Raw genomic sequence first — 13,512 nt, forward strand, 5'->3', positions numbered from 1 at the left:
ATTGCGTCGGAGCTGCGCGAGCCGTGGGCTACCTCGGGGGACGCTGGCCCGCTGAGAGCCCCATCCGTCCTGTTCCGGCTCCTGTGCCGTGTGCTCCCCTGCTCAGCTTCCCCACCCGGTGGCTGCAGGGGAAGTCCCGGAAGAGTTGCTCTCCGCTGCCCCGTCCCTTTCCACACCTGCGTCCCTTCCCTCCACCTCTGCTCTTCTTTTTTTAAAATTTATTTTAATTCATTTATTTATTTAAATTGAATCACCGTGAGATACGGAGTTATAAAGCCCTGATGAGGGTTGGGTTTCAATCGTCGGGTGTTCCAACACCCGTCCCTCCACCAGTGTACAGTTCCCACCACCCATGTCCCCAGCTTTCCCCCCCCCCCCCCGCCACCTTCCCCACAACAGGATAACCTCTCAGGGCCTGTATGGCAAGCCATAATGCCCCAAAGGGGGCAGGGTGGGGAGTGAGAGAGAGACAGAAACAGAGACACAGAAAAGGAGACACAGAGAGATAGAGAGACAGAGAAACGGAGAGAGACACAGAGAAAGACAGAGGGAGGGAGGGTGGGAGGGAGGGAGGGGGGAAGAGGGAGGAGGTAAAGGGGCAGGAGGCAGGTGGGAGCTGCAGCTGACTGGGATGACCCCCAGGCTAGCATGTGTCCTGGGCTAGCATGTGTCCTGCCTTCTGAGGGAGGCCTGATGGCAGTGCCTGTCCCTCCCAGCTGCCGCACCGCCTTGTCTCTGACCTGGACTTCAGGCAGCTGCTGGAGGATGCCCTAGGCCAGGCAGGAAACCAGCTTCGCTCCTTCCAAGAGAACTTTGAGAAAGTGCAGCCACCCGCCACCATACAGGTAAGTGCCCCTGTCCCTGCAGGCTCCCTGCCAGCGGGCTCAGCCCCTGTGGCCCTTCTCCCTCCTGCCCCCCATCCCCCCGCCCCCCCCCCACTCTTTTCTCTCTGGGATCTGGGATGGTGTGTGTGTTTGTGTGTGCGCTGTGTGTCTGTGTGTATGTCTGTGTCTATCTGTCTGTCTGTTTTCACAAGTTCTTATGGCAGGAGCCATAAGAGAGAACAAATCTTGGGTCCAAAATAAGAAAACTTAAATTTTTTTTTTCCCGAGGGGGCTGACCTCCCGCATAGTCTTCAGGAGGCCCAGCGGCCTTTCTTGTTGATCCTCGCCAGCCGGACCTGTGGCTCAAAGTTCATCCTGAGGTGTGGGGGCTACTGGCAGTGCTCAGGGCCCTCCGGGGCTGCACTAGGCGATACTTGGGGAACTATGAGGTGCAGGGGCTCAAACCTGGGCTGGCTGCATGCAAAGCATACGCTTTAATCCCCATACTAGCTCTCTGGTCCCCAAACAATTTTTTGTCAATTTGGTTTTTGGGCCACACCCAGCAAACCTCCAGAGTTACTCCTGGCTCAGGAATCACTCCCGGCAGTGCCCGGGGGCGCATAGGGGTGCTGGGATGGAACCTGGGCCAATTGTGTGCAAGGCAAACCCCTACCCGCTGTACTTGTCTGGTTCGAGACTCTTTATAGAAAGCCAAATGACATGTATCAACATCAGAAAATGTGCAACTTTTTCCATTTTTTCCCATCAAAATATACCCTATTTCCTCACCACCCCATCACCGACGTGTTTCAATAATAGCATGCAGGATCAACAGTCTAAATAAGAATTTATCTAGTGTGCTTCGTACAATGGATTTTTTAATTGCAAGAAACAGTATTTCAGCAGCGTGACAGCTCACAAAGCTTTGCTGGCCCAAAGCTTTTTTTGGTAAAGAACTTTTCCTGCTGTCCAGGACAGGCTGACTTCCAGTCTGCGTGGGGCTGTTCCTAGAGAGAATGTGATTTGTGGGTAGCTGCAAGTGGGTCTGAGAAACTGAAAACTGTTCATCCGCTGTGGGGCTGCAGGGAGGGTCAGGAGATCACCACAGTCCACAGGAGGGGGAGAGGGGCCCGGCAGAGAGAGCGAAGGAGCCAGTGGTTTCCCCCCAGGCCCGTCCTGCCTGCTGCGGGTGGGGAGGGGCAGACCCCAGCTCACACAGCCACACCCCCCCACTGACACTTGGGGGCCTGGGCTGGGGGGCGGGGCCCTTGTCTCTTGGGTGCTGAAACAAGGGGCAGGAGCCCTCAGAAGAGACCTCCTTTCTCCTCCTTCAGTTTCCTTGTAGGAGAAACATTCCCTACTTCTTAGAGAAACCAGAAGGTGAAGAAAAAAACAAAATAAAAGAAAGAAATGAAAACATCCTCATTTTAGGATGTGTTTCAGATTGGTTGCAAGAGACTCCCCTTTCCTGCACTCTCCTTACCTCCTGAAGTGTGTGTGTTGTATGCATATGTGTGCACATGTGTGCATACGCATGCACACACACACTCACAGATGCAGATTCTCAGACACTCTGCAAAAATATACACAAACACAGAGACAAAGATGCAGAGACACATATACAGACACGGAGACAGACGTAGAGACACAGACACAGAAATACACAGAGAGACACCCAGATGCAGCGAGACACACAGACATAGAGACGCAGACAGTGCCAGAGACACACATTGATGTGGGGACACACAGAGATGCAGACACCTGCACATACATAGGGAGAAACACAGGCACTGAGACACACACACACACACACACACAGACCTAGGCAGACACACACAGACGCAAGTAACACACAGAGACACACACAGAGACACAGAGAGACACACAGACACAAAGACATACACACACACACAGACAAACACACACACGTGCACACCCTCTCCTGGACAGGAGCTGTCCTAGATCAGCCTGCCACTCTTCCACACACCTTGCAGCTTGTGGGCTACCAAGTCAGGGCCATCCCCATCCTGCCATTGGGCTTCCCTGTGCCAGCCCGGTGCTAGCTGGCATGCCTGCTGCAGGCGGCCTGGAGCATGTGCGATGCCCACCGGAGAGGCTGGCATGTCCTGTGCCGTCACTTCGCTCCGTGTCATGGACACAGGTGGGGCCTGACCCTGAAGTTCTCTGAGCTGTTCCAGAGAAGTTTAGGCCTGGGAAAGGTCTCAGTGCTTTCGCCGGAAGTTTCTCCGGAAATGCCTTAGTGGGCAGAGAGCCTGTGTGTGCGTCATCGAACCCTGGACTGCCGGCAGCATGGGGCGTGTTTGGACTGGGGCAGTCTCCTGACTCTCACACCCTGTGTCTGTCTGTCTGTCCCCACCTAGCCTCTCCCGCCGGGCACCGAGCGCCTGATGCAGGCTCTTCTGAGCAGGTACGGCCCCGGGAAGCTGTACCAGCTGACAGGCAACGTCAGCGGGACGGGCGCGATGGACCTGACGCTGCTGCAGGGGCAAGTCGTGGCCCTCCTTCAAAACAGGGATACCAAAGGCAACAGCAGCCGCTGGCTGGTGGACACCGGGGGTAGGTGGACTTGGCCGCTCCCCCCCACCCCCCAGCTGGGAAAAGCACCAGTAGAAGCCCGTGCTGGGGTGGGGACATCACTGGGCCGGGCCGGCTGTGCCAGAGTGCAAATGCAGGGCCCCGTGTGGTGCGCGTGTAAGAGACCTCCCTCAGCTACGCTGCTGCACACTGGGCGTGCGGAGAGGACAGGACTGGACCTTGCCTGGGGCCTGAGTCCAGTCCTAGAGGTGCCTAAGCACCTCCAGGGGTCCCTGGGTAATCCCAACCACTGCAGCACCACGTCCTCGGGCCCTTGCACTGGCCAGGAATTGCTGGTGGGGCCCCGGGATCTCCTGAGTACTAATCGGGAGGATCCCCTTAAACTGAAAAGAAATTGCCTTGATTTAAAAAATTAAAATAATAGCACATGTGGGGATAAAATCAGAAAAGAACTTTGTGACTCAGGTTGGAAGCAGCTGAGTGGGATTTGAGCCCAGGTTCAGGGGTTGGGGGCCCAGGACCCGGATCACAGATCAGTTACTGCTGCCAACGGCAGGTCCTCGGAGAAGAGCCTCAGAGTTTGGGGTTCAGCAGTGAAGCAGAGGCAGCAGAAAATCGAAGGGAAGCTAGAAAATCAAATGAGGCCCTGATACCTGGCCGGCTCCGGGGATGCAACAGCTGGTCCTAGGGCATGACTGACAGCTCAGGGCAGATATAGCCTGAGAAGGGTCTGGGGCCCTGGAGGAGGAGAAGGGCCCTTTCTTCACCCCCCTTGCTTGCTGTCCCTGCTCCCCCTGCCCCCCACACCCAGGCTGTCCCAGGCAGAGCAGCAGCATGCTCTGGGCTGCCCAAGGGCGGGGGGGGGGGGAAGGGGGTGGTGTGATGGAGTAGGGCCAGGCCACCAGCCCCTGGGAGCAGTTTTCATCCCACTCTCATGACGAACCTTTGACATGTCAGAGCAGCTGTGGGTGGGTACGCTGCCCCTGAGGGGTGGGCATCTGTCCTGAGGTGCACAGACAGACTGGATAGTGAGGTGACTTGCTGGGCTCCCCGATGGCCTTTCAGGGCCTGGTGATGGAGATGCTGATCCGGGACACTCACCTCCGTGGGTTTCCTCTTCCATGGAAAGGGGCAGCGGAAATGGCTCATGTCAGGTGACATCCCACCTGTCTCTAGGCCATCGAGGCTATGTGCCTGCTGGGAAGCTGGAGCCATACCAGACAGTCCCGAGCGAGGAGAAGAGAGGAGGGCTTCCTGATGACACCCGATGTCTCACACCAGAGCCTGCCCCAGCTCCCATGCCTGCTGTCCCCGTCACCTCTGGGCCCATCCCCACTGTCCCCACCATGACCCAGGTGAGTCTGGAGAGGGGTGGGGCCCATGTGGTCAAGCAAGGGACTCTGGGGGTGCCACTAGAGGGGGGGTGCATGGATGTCAAGGCAGCACCAATATGTCAGAGCCCCACGGAAGAGTCGATGCAGAGATCTACTGCCACAGGAGCGGAAAGCAGTGCCCTGTCCATGAACCACACAGCTCTGCCCAGAGGGACCGGCCACAGTTAGGACTCTCTGGAGATGTCCCGTCCAGGCAAATGAAGTGTGTCTGGAGACAGGGGTTGGCAGGTGCCAGGGGAAGTGGCAGGGTGTGACAGTCAGCTCATGGGGGTTATCTTTGGGGAAACCACGAGTATGTTCTGGGTCCAGTCATGGTGATGGCCAGCATAACCGTGCAGATACAGGAATGGTGGCTGAGCTGTGGCCATTTGCATCGGTGTGTGCAGTGGTTTGCGAAGTGGATCTCAAAAAGTCAAGGGCTGGGTGGGCAGGGGTGGGGCGCTGGTGTGGGGTTGGCAAGGGTAGCTATGGGACAGAGAAGCCACAGGATGGTCCACGGAGGCGGTGCCCACTGGGGCCCACCGCTTGAAGGGACCACGCCAGTGGCCAAGGAGCCGCAGAGGATCCAGGCAAGGGATGCCCCGAGCCACTGGGACTGGTGTCCAGGGAAGAATCAGGGATGACTGGGCTGGGGGGAGGACCCCAAGTGTGGCTACAGTGATGCCTGTGGGGTCCACCTGTGGTCTCCCAGCACAGCCCCAGGCCAGCATGCTAGGACTCTGCCTCTTCGGGACACCCCACCCTCCAGGCTAGACCCACAAGGACCCCAGCAGAAACAGGGCACAGCCCCTGGCCCCCGAGCAAGGAGTGAGTGTGCCTCTGGCCCCAGCTAGGGCAGACTGGGGAGGTAGGGGGTCTTTGTGACCCTACCCCTCAGCTCCCGCTCAGGCCACCCCCATTTCCTCCTGGCTGCTCAGGGAGCTCGGGTAGACGCATCCTAGTGCTCCTGGCCTGCTGGATTCTCAGGCTTGGTCCAGCGGGGCAGCAGGAAGGGTGAGAAAAGCATCACCGGGCCCCATTTCACCAAGTCCCCGCAGTTCCCCGCAGAGGACACTTTCTTCCTGCCGTTTGGTAGGTGCCAAAGCAGAAGAAACGTTCTCCCTCTGCATCGACAGCTTCTGCAGGTCAATCCATGCCTTTCTCTGAAAGGGGACCCTATTCCCCTGCTCCCCGCCACGCCCCCTCCTCCAAGCTCTGCTTCTGGCCCGGGGAGGAGGTGGGCTGGGGGTGGACTGATGCCTGAGCAACCCCAAGGCAGCCGCATGGTCTGGGCACCCCCCCCAGGCTGAGGCCAGGCAGGCCCCTGTCGCTGCCATGTGGTGGGGCACTTCTCTGCCTTCTCCGTGCCTCAGTGTCCTTGTCTGGAAGTGGGGCAGACTGCGCAGTGGTGACTGGGGAGCAGTCTCCGGCCCTCCTGACCTGGGGGGTTCCCCCCTGCCCCGTGTGTTTCAGGTGGTGGCGGCGTACCCCTTTGTGGCCAGAAGCAGCCATGAAGTGAGTCTGCAGGCCGGCCAGCTGGTGACCGTCGTGGAGGCCCAGGACAGGAAGGGGAACCCCGAGTGGAGCCTGGTGGAAGTGGACGGGCGGCGGGGCTACGTGCCCTCCAGCTTCCTGGCCCGGGACCTGAGCCCGGCACCCTGGGGCTGGAATCTCCCCTCCTAGTCTCCCCTCGCGGTCAAGGCCCCCAGGAGCCTGGGAGGTGGTGGTGGCCCCGGGCAGGGCTGGGCGGTGAGGATTTTGTCTGTTCTGACCTGAGTGCTCCCGGCACCGGGGTTCTCCGTGAACTGTGTGCTGTGCAGTTGCCGGAGGGGCCCACCGACAGTTCCCATCCTGTTGCTCCAGGGGTCCCGGGGCCTCTCCGTCACCTCCATCTCTCTCTGCTCAGACAGTGACCCCTGGGATCCTCTCCCGGGAAAGCCTGACCCCGGGGGACAGCAGGGAGTTCCCAGGACATAGTTGGCTCGGCCTGAGAGTGGGTGGGGCCCAGTCAGAGTTCTAGAATGTGTGGAGGCATATCGGAGGCAGTTCCAGGGAAGTGGGGCTTGGAGGGGTGCCACGGGCGGGGGGGGGGCATGCGCCGGGCACGGCTTCTGCTGCCGTCTGTGCACCGGGCACAAACGGGCCTGGGAACACGGGGGAGGGCTGCTGGGAAGCAGGTGATGTCAGCGGCCCGGTGGGCGGGAGCTGAGGTAACGGCTGGGCGTCCTGCTCCCCTGAGGGGAGCCACGGGACATGCCGGGGTTTTCAGGAGGACACCAGAGCCTGAAGGCAGCAGCGGGCGTGGCGTCAGGGCGGGGGCACAGGCCGCAGCCTGGGCTGCCCACGCGGACGGGCCTGATGCTAGGATGGGGAGAGGGACGGGACGCTGACACTATGAGGGCTCTTAAGTTGGTGGACGCTGCTCTCGGCACAGTCCCTGCCACCAGCTGGCAGATGGGAGGGTGGCACTGTTAGGCCAGGCCCAGGCTCATTGACCAGCGGGCAGACTCTGCAGGCAGACCCTGTGGGCATGGACAGACACACTGCAGACCCTTGGGCAGACAGACACTGGCAGACACGGGGCAGACGCACTCCAGACACACACTGGGTAGACATTGCAGAGAGACGCTGGGCAGACAGACACAGTGAACAGACACTGCAGGTAGACACACTCTAGGCCGACACTGCAGACAGACACACTGCAGGCAGACACTCGGGGTACTATGGCACTGGGCTGACATGACAGATGGACACTGAGGACAGACGCACTGGGACAGACACGGAGGACAGACACACTGCGGCAGACACCTCGGATCACCACATGAGGTCCCGCTGGCAGAAAGTCTCTGGAACTTGCTGAGGTTAAAACTCCTGCCACCCCATTCCAGCGTCAGGAGGCCAAAACCCCTCCAAATAGTTCATGTTCAAGGAAGACCCACTTCCCCCCCACCCCCGATGGGGCAGAAGGGGGTCCCTGCGATGGGCTCCTTCAGGTAGTCCTTGGGGTGGAGAGAAATTCCAAGACTCAGTGTGTGACCCACCTTGTGTGCCAAATGGCGCAGCGTAAGGCCCGTCGCAGGCGAGTGAGGGTGGAGCTAGTCTGAGGCTGGGGGTGTTTAAGGGCAGGCTGGCGGTTTAGATTCATTCCCAGGAACATCCCGAGGCAGGGCTTAGAGCTGTCAGCTGCCCTCGGAGGGCTTCGAGGAAGTATGTGCATGGGCGTCCTGTCTGTGACTTAACCCTGCTGGACGGTAGATGCCAGAGGGCACACAATGCTAGAGACCAGCTACCAGGTGACCCAACTCCTGCTCAGAGCTCTGATACAAGTAGAAGCCGAGGGGAGCAAGAGCAAAGCAAAGTGGGGCCCTTGGGGGTTCTTGCCCCGTGCACCAGACCCAGCTGCAGCCGTGCCTGAGACCAGATTCCCACCTCGGATTCTGGTGCAGTTCACCTTGGGGCTGTGGCCTCAGAACTCAGAAAGACCCCCCCCCACCAACTCCCTTTGGTGTGGTTAGAGTTGGGGACTTCTGCCGGGCCCTCAGGGCTGATGATGACCCTGGCAGGGGCCCCAGCTTGTGCTGTCTGACGGCGTCAGCTCCCGTGCTTCCAATGGCAGCCTCCAGGGAGGGTTGAAGAGGGCACCCTGCCCCGTCATGTCCCAGAATATCTGTTCAGTAAGTGCCATTAAAAGGGACCTGAGCATTGCTGGATGCTTGTGCTGGTCTACGGGAGGCTAGGAAATGTACTTGGAATCTGATCTCTCTCTGCAGGAGAGATTAGAACGTGTGCAGTAGGGCTGATGGGCATGCTGCTAGAATGTTGCGAAGGTGGAGAAGGGCCCACGTTTTCCCCCAGGGATGCCAGAATGTGCCTTTCCCGTGGTGCACTGCACTGTGGAACGGAGGCGCTGGCTCTCGGCTTGCCTGAGAACCGCACCGGACTCAGGGAGCACTGCTGGCTGCCAGTGCCTCTCACCTCCCCACTGAGGGTGGATGCATGAATCCTGGGTGATCTGATGAGCTCTCGTGGCTGCAGCTACACTGGCGAATAAAGGACTTGCAGGATGCATCCGTGTTGGGCTTTGTGTGACTCTCACCCGTGCCTCGGCTAACCCAGGGTGACGCTCGTTTAGTAGACATTTGCTCTACGTCAGAACAGGACCCCCTCGTGTCGGCTGCGACTTTGTTTCTCTCTAGGTGTTAGCTGCTGGGGACAGAGTGGACATCAGGCCCTATTCGGAGGGCGGAGGACCGGTAATGGCAGAGCACTGGAAAGGGCCAGCCCCTGACTCAGCATTGGCAGTCAAGACCGGCTTCCTGGAAGTCGTGGTTGAAGGGAGGGGCATGCAAGCCCCTAAAACATAGTATGTGTGCTGTGCCTTGGGGTGAGAGGTCAGCATGGCCAAGGGCGTTGGGCTTTGTTCTGAGTGCCGGGCACGGGCTCTGAAGGATTTGAAACAGGCGTGGCTCAGCCGTGGCTCAGCCGTGGTCACGTTTAGGTTGGTCGGGACTCTCCCGGGTACCTGTCAGGAGTAACGGAGCTTGGGACCTATCGTTGACAGATCCCAGGGGGCTCAGGGACAGGACATCCCCTCCAGGGCTTGCCTCGGCCACCCGGGGGGACGAGATGTCCTCATGCTGGCCAGTTCCTTGCCACCTGCAGGCGCTTTGGCCTGGCCCAGGGTGCGCTGAAGGTCAGCTTTGGGGCTGGGGAGGCCGGGGTCTCCCAGAGAGGGTTCAGGCCTGGTGGGGCCTGCAGGGTCCGGGGAAATCTGAGGAAGAGGCGTTGGGGGAGGGAGAGTGGTGACGCTCTAGGCCTGCTTGGCCACAAGTAAGTGCAGGTGCGCTTGTCATGGTTTCCAGGGCCCCCGCCTGCCCACTTCTCTCCACACGAACCCCACTGTCCTCCAGGCGTCCAAGCTCTGGCTCCTGGGTCAGGACCTTATCTGGGATCTGAACGTCACAGGGAAATAGTGTGCTCCTTTTCGTTACTGGCAATATTTGAGCTTTTCTGTTTTCTCATCTGTAAAGTGGGTACAATTCCTATTCCCCCAAGCAGGGGGAGGCATGAATGAAACTACCCAGGTTGGTCCCCTGCCCTGCTGTGGGGAGGTGTGAGCAAGACCACCAGGTGGCGCCAGGGCTCTGCAGTGGCAGAGGGAGGGCCGGCAAGGGAGCCGGAACAGGGGAGAGGGATTTTGTGAGTGTGTGTGTGTGTGTGTGTGTGTGTGTAAGAGAGAGAGAGAGAGTGTATGTGAGTGTGTGAATGAGTGTGAGTATGTGTGAGGAGTGTGTGTTTGTGAGTGTGAGTGTATGTGAGTGTGTTAGTGTGTGTGAATGTGTGTAAATGTGTGAATGTGAGCGTGTGTGTATGTGTGTGTGAGGGAGAAAGTGTGTGAATGAGAGAGTGTGAATGAGTGTGTTAATGTGTGTGAATGCGTGTAAGTATGTGAATGTGAGTATGTGTGTGAGAAAGAGAGTGTGTGCATGTGAGTGTGTGAGTGAGAGAGTGAGTGTGTGAGTGTATGTGAGTGTGAGTGTATGTGAGTGTGTGTGAATGTGTGTAAGTGTGTGAATGTGAGTGTGAGTGTGAGTGTGTGTGTATGTGAGTGTATATGAGTGTGTTAGTATGTGTGAATGTGTGTAAATGTGTGAATGTGAGCGTGTGTGTATGTGTGTGTGAGAGAGAAAGTGTGTGAATGAGAGAGTGTGAATGAGTGTGTTAATGTGTGTGAATGCGTGTTAAGTGTGTGAATGTGAGTATGTGTGTGAGAGTGTGTGCATGTGAGTGTGTGAGTGAGAGAGTGAGTGTGTGAGTGTGTGTTTGTGAGTGTGAGTGTATGTGAGTGTGTGTGTGAATGTGTGTAAGTGTGTGAATGTGAGTGAGTGTGAGTGTGTGTGTGCGCGTCTGTGTAAGTAAAGGACCGAGGGCCTGGTGGCAGGTGCCGGTGGGGCCTGCAGGTACACTGTCTAAAGGAGCAAGGAATGGAGCCTCTGAATGGTACCAGGCCTTCCCAGTTTTCAAGAAAAGGCAGAAGTCGGGGTTCCATGGATTTGTTATGTGCAATCTTCTGTGAGAAGTTTGCACAGGTTGATCTCTCTGGGTTCCTGTTCTTAACATTAAAAAAAAAAAAAAACTTAAGTGCTGTAAACATATCACCAAGGGGCCTGAGATTTGGCTTAAAGGCAGAGCACAGCCTTGAATGTATGAGCCCCTAAAGTAGAAACCCTGTACTCCTCCATCCCAAATTATATCACAAAATTTGGGAATGGGGAGATTATATTCCATTGTCTGGACTGGAGTGACAGCACGTCGGGTAGAGCATTTGCCTTGCATGCGGCTGACCCAGGTTTGATTCCTCCGCCCCTCTCGGAGAGCCCGGCAAGCTACTGAGAGTATCCCGCCCACATGGCAGAGCCTGGCAAGCTCCCCGTGGCGTATTCAATATGCCAAAAACAGTAACAACAAGTCTCACAAGGGAGATGTTACTGGTGCCTGCTCGAGCAAATCGATGAACAACAGGAGGGGACGACAGTGCTACAGTGCTACAGTGGGACCCCCTTGGTGCCTTCTGCCTTCCCGCAGGTGGGCAGTGCTGGGCGGAGAATCTCCTGGGCAGAATCAGTTCCAGCCTCTGTTTCCTGTGTAATGTGTCCAGCATCTGCCTTCGTTTCCTTTCTTTATTATCTGACAGCACAACTTTCTCTTGGGCCCCTGGTGCCATTGTTTCCTTCACAATTTTATTAGTGTGGGGTCGTCATTTCTGCCTGTAAGAATTCTTTTAAAAAATGTGTGTATATGTGTGTGAGTGTGTGTGTGTGTGTGTGTGTGTGTGTGATCTTTGAGCCACACCCAGTGGTATTCAGGGATCACTCCTGGCTGTGCTTGGGAGACTGTATGGGATGCCGAGGATCAGACTAGGGTGGGCTGCATGCAAGGCAAGGGCCCTCCCCGCTGGACTATTTCTCTTCAGTCTTTTTTTTTCCATTTTCTCACCCCTTGCCTTCGTCCTTGCTGGTGGTGTGATCATTGGGGGCTGCGGAGTCCACCTAGGGGGCTTCCAGGGCTTAAACCGTTAGTTGGGGCTCCAGGTGATGCCTGGGGGCACACCAGGTGAGGTGCCCACAGGTCTTTGAGGTGTGATGTTCCCTGGCCGGGCTCCCAGCTGCCAGGACGGTGCTGGGCATGGTGGGTCACCAGAATCCTGACCCCTGACTCAGCACCTGTTCCCCCAGGGCCTCCGGGAGTGCTTCTGAGGTAACAGAATTACTTAGCCCCAAAAGAAGAAATAAAAAGATGCCTGCCACAGAGGCGGGCAGGATGGTGGGCGGGAAACTAGGACGCCGGTGAAGGGATTGGTGCTGGAACATCGTATGCCTGAAACTCAGTCACGAATCCCTTTTTAAATCACGGTGCCTCAATAAAAGCAAAACGAGGCAAACACAATGTGATGAGCCATTTAAAAAGGTAAACAAAAATAGATATATCACTTTGCCCAGCCGGGCTCATTAGAGATCTGCGGACATAGTTCTCATTACGATGGAGAACTTACATATTGTACAGTTTTGTTTTGAGACCACACCGGGTGAGACTCAGGGCTTACTCCTGGCTCTGTATTCAGGGATCCCTCCTGGCAGCACTTGGGACCTCATGGGGTGCCAGAGGTCGAACCTGGGTCGTCAGGGTGCAAGGCAGTGTGCTGTCTCTCTGGCCCTGTGTTATGGGGACTCTAGCAGAGATGGCAGGACGCTTAGAACACGGTTAGCAGGGCTCTCGCTGTCCTCCCTGTGCAGACAAGGCCTCCGGCTCCATCCTGCAGGGCGGTCCTGTCCCCGGAGACTGCTGACATCCTGTGACTTACTCCTCTGGCCCCTTTGTCTTGCCAGCCTTGGGTGGAAGGGGTTAGGCGCCCCTCCAGGCTGTGCTACTGGACACATGTTGTGACGGGGCCTCTGTTGTCCTCTGTACCTGCCACATGGGACAGGTCATCTGTGATAACTGGGCCCCCAGGCACCCTGCTGGGGGAGCAACCCCCTCACCCTGTCCATAGGCTCAGGGCAGCCTCTCTGGGTGGTCCAGGAGCCCAGCTCCTTTGGGGCCCCAGGGTCCTTGCTAGAGGCACTAGTTGCAGATTAGGAAGCAAAAAGATGGGCTTGAGGTTTATCACAAGGACTCTGGGACAGAGATGTGACTTAGCAGGAACGAACTTGCAGAGAGAGAGGAAGAGAAGAGAGAGACAGAGAGATAGAGATAGATAGATAGATAGATAGATAGATAGATAGATAGATAGAGAAAGAGAGACAGAGAGAGATAGAGATAGATAGAGAGAGAGAAGAGAGAGGGGATTCTGGCTTTGTTTTTGTTTGGGGACCCACCCGGCAATGCTCAGGGCTTACTCCTGACTGTGCACTCAGGAATTTCTTCTGTCGATACTATGGGGCCATTTGGCATGCTGGGGATCAAACCTGGGTCCCTGGGCTGGTGGCTGTGCATGGTGAGCACCCTGCCAACAGTGCCATCGCTCTAGCCTGGATTCTGACTTGTCCCTGGGCCCAGGAGCACTGCTGCTGCTGCTGCTTAGCCACGCCGGGGTCTCAGGAGCCCCCGTCCTCGACTTCTCAGGCTGTGGTGGGGTTTCATGTTGGAGCCAACCACCAGTCATTAAGGGGCTGTGCACCCTTGGGAGCTGTGAACAAAGCAGTGGCTGTGGGTTTGTGGCAGCCCTGCCCCCTCTCCCCCCTCCCTCAGGTTCCTGAGGG

At 57.3% G+C, this 13,512-nt stretch overlaps 1 protein-coding gene across 2 annotated transcripts in view; it reads left to right on the top strand.

Moving 5' to 3' along the window:
* ARHGEF37 (Rho guanine nucleotide exchange factor 37) overlaps positions 1-8,807 on the top strand; it is a 61,350-nt gene extending 52,543 nt beyond the window's left edge. For both annotated transcript variants that reach the window (XM_055141982.1, XM_055141983.1), the window contains exons 11-14: positions 717-845; positions 3,206-3,401; positions 4,557-4,735; positions 6,227-8,807. In XM_055141982.1, the coding sequence (XP_054997957.1) occupies positions 717-845; positions 3,206-3,401; positions 4,557-4,735; positions 6,227-6,436 (714 nt within the window). In that variant the 3' untranslated portion in view covers positions 6,437-8,807. The remainder of the gene's footprint in view (positions 1-716; positions 846-3,205; positions 3,402-4,556; positions 4,736-6,226) is intronic.
* The last annotated feature ends 4,705 nt before the right edge of the window (positions 8,808-13,512 follow it).

The sequence above is a fragment of the Sorex araneus genome, chromosome 6 (genome assembly GCF_027595985.1).
Source record: "Sorex araneus isolate mSorAra2 chromosome 6, mSorAra2.pri, whole genome shotgun sequence".
Taxonomy (NCBI): domain Eukaryota; kingdom Metazoa; phylum Chordata; class Mammalia; order Eulipotyphla; family Soricidae; genus Sorex; species Sorex araneus.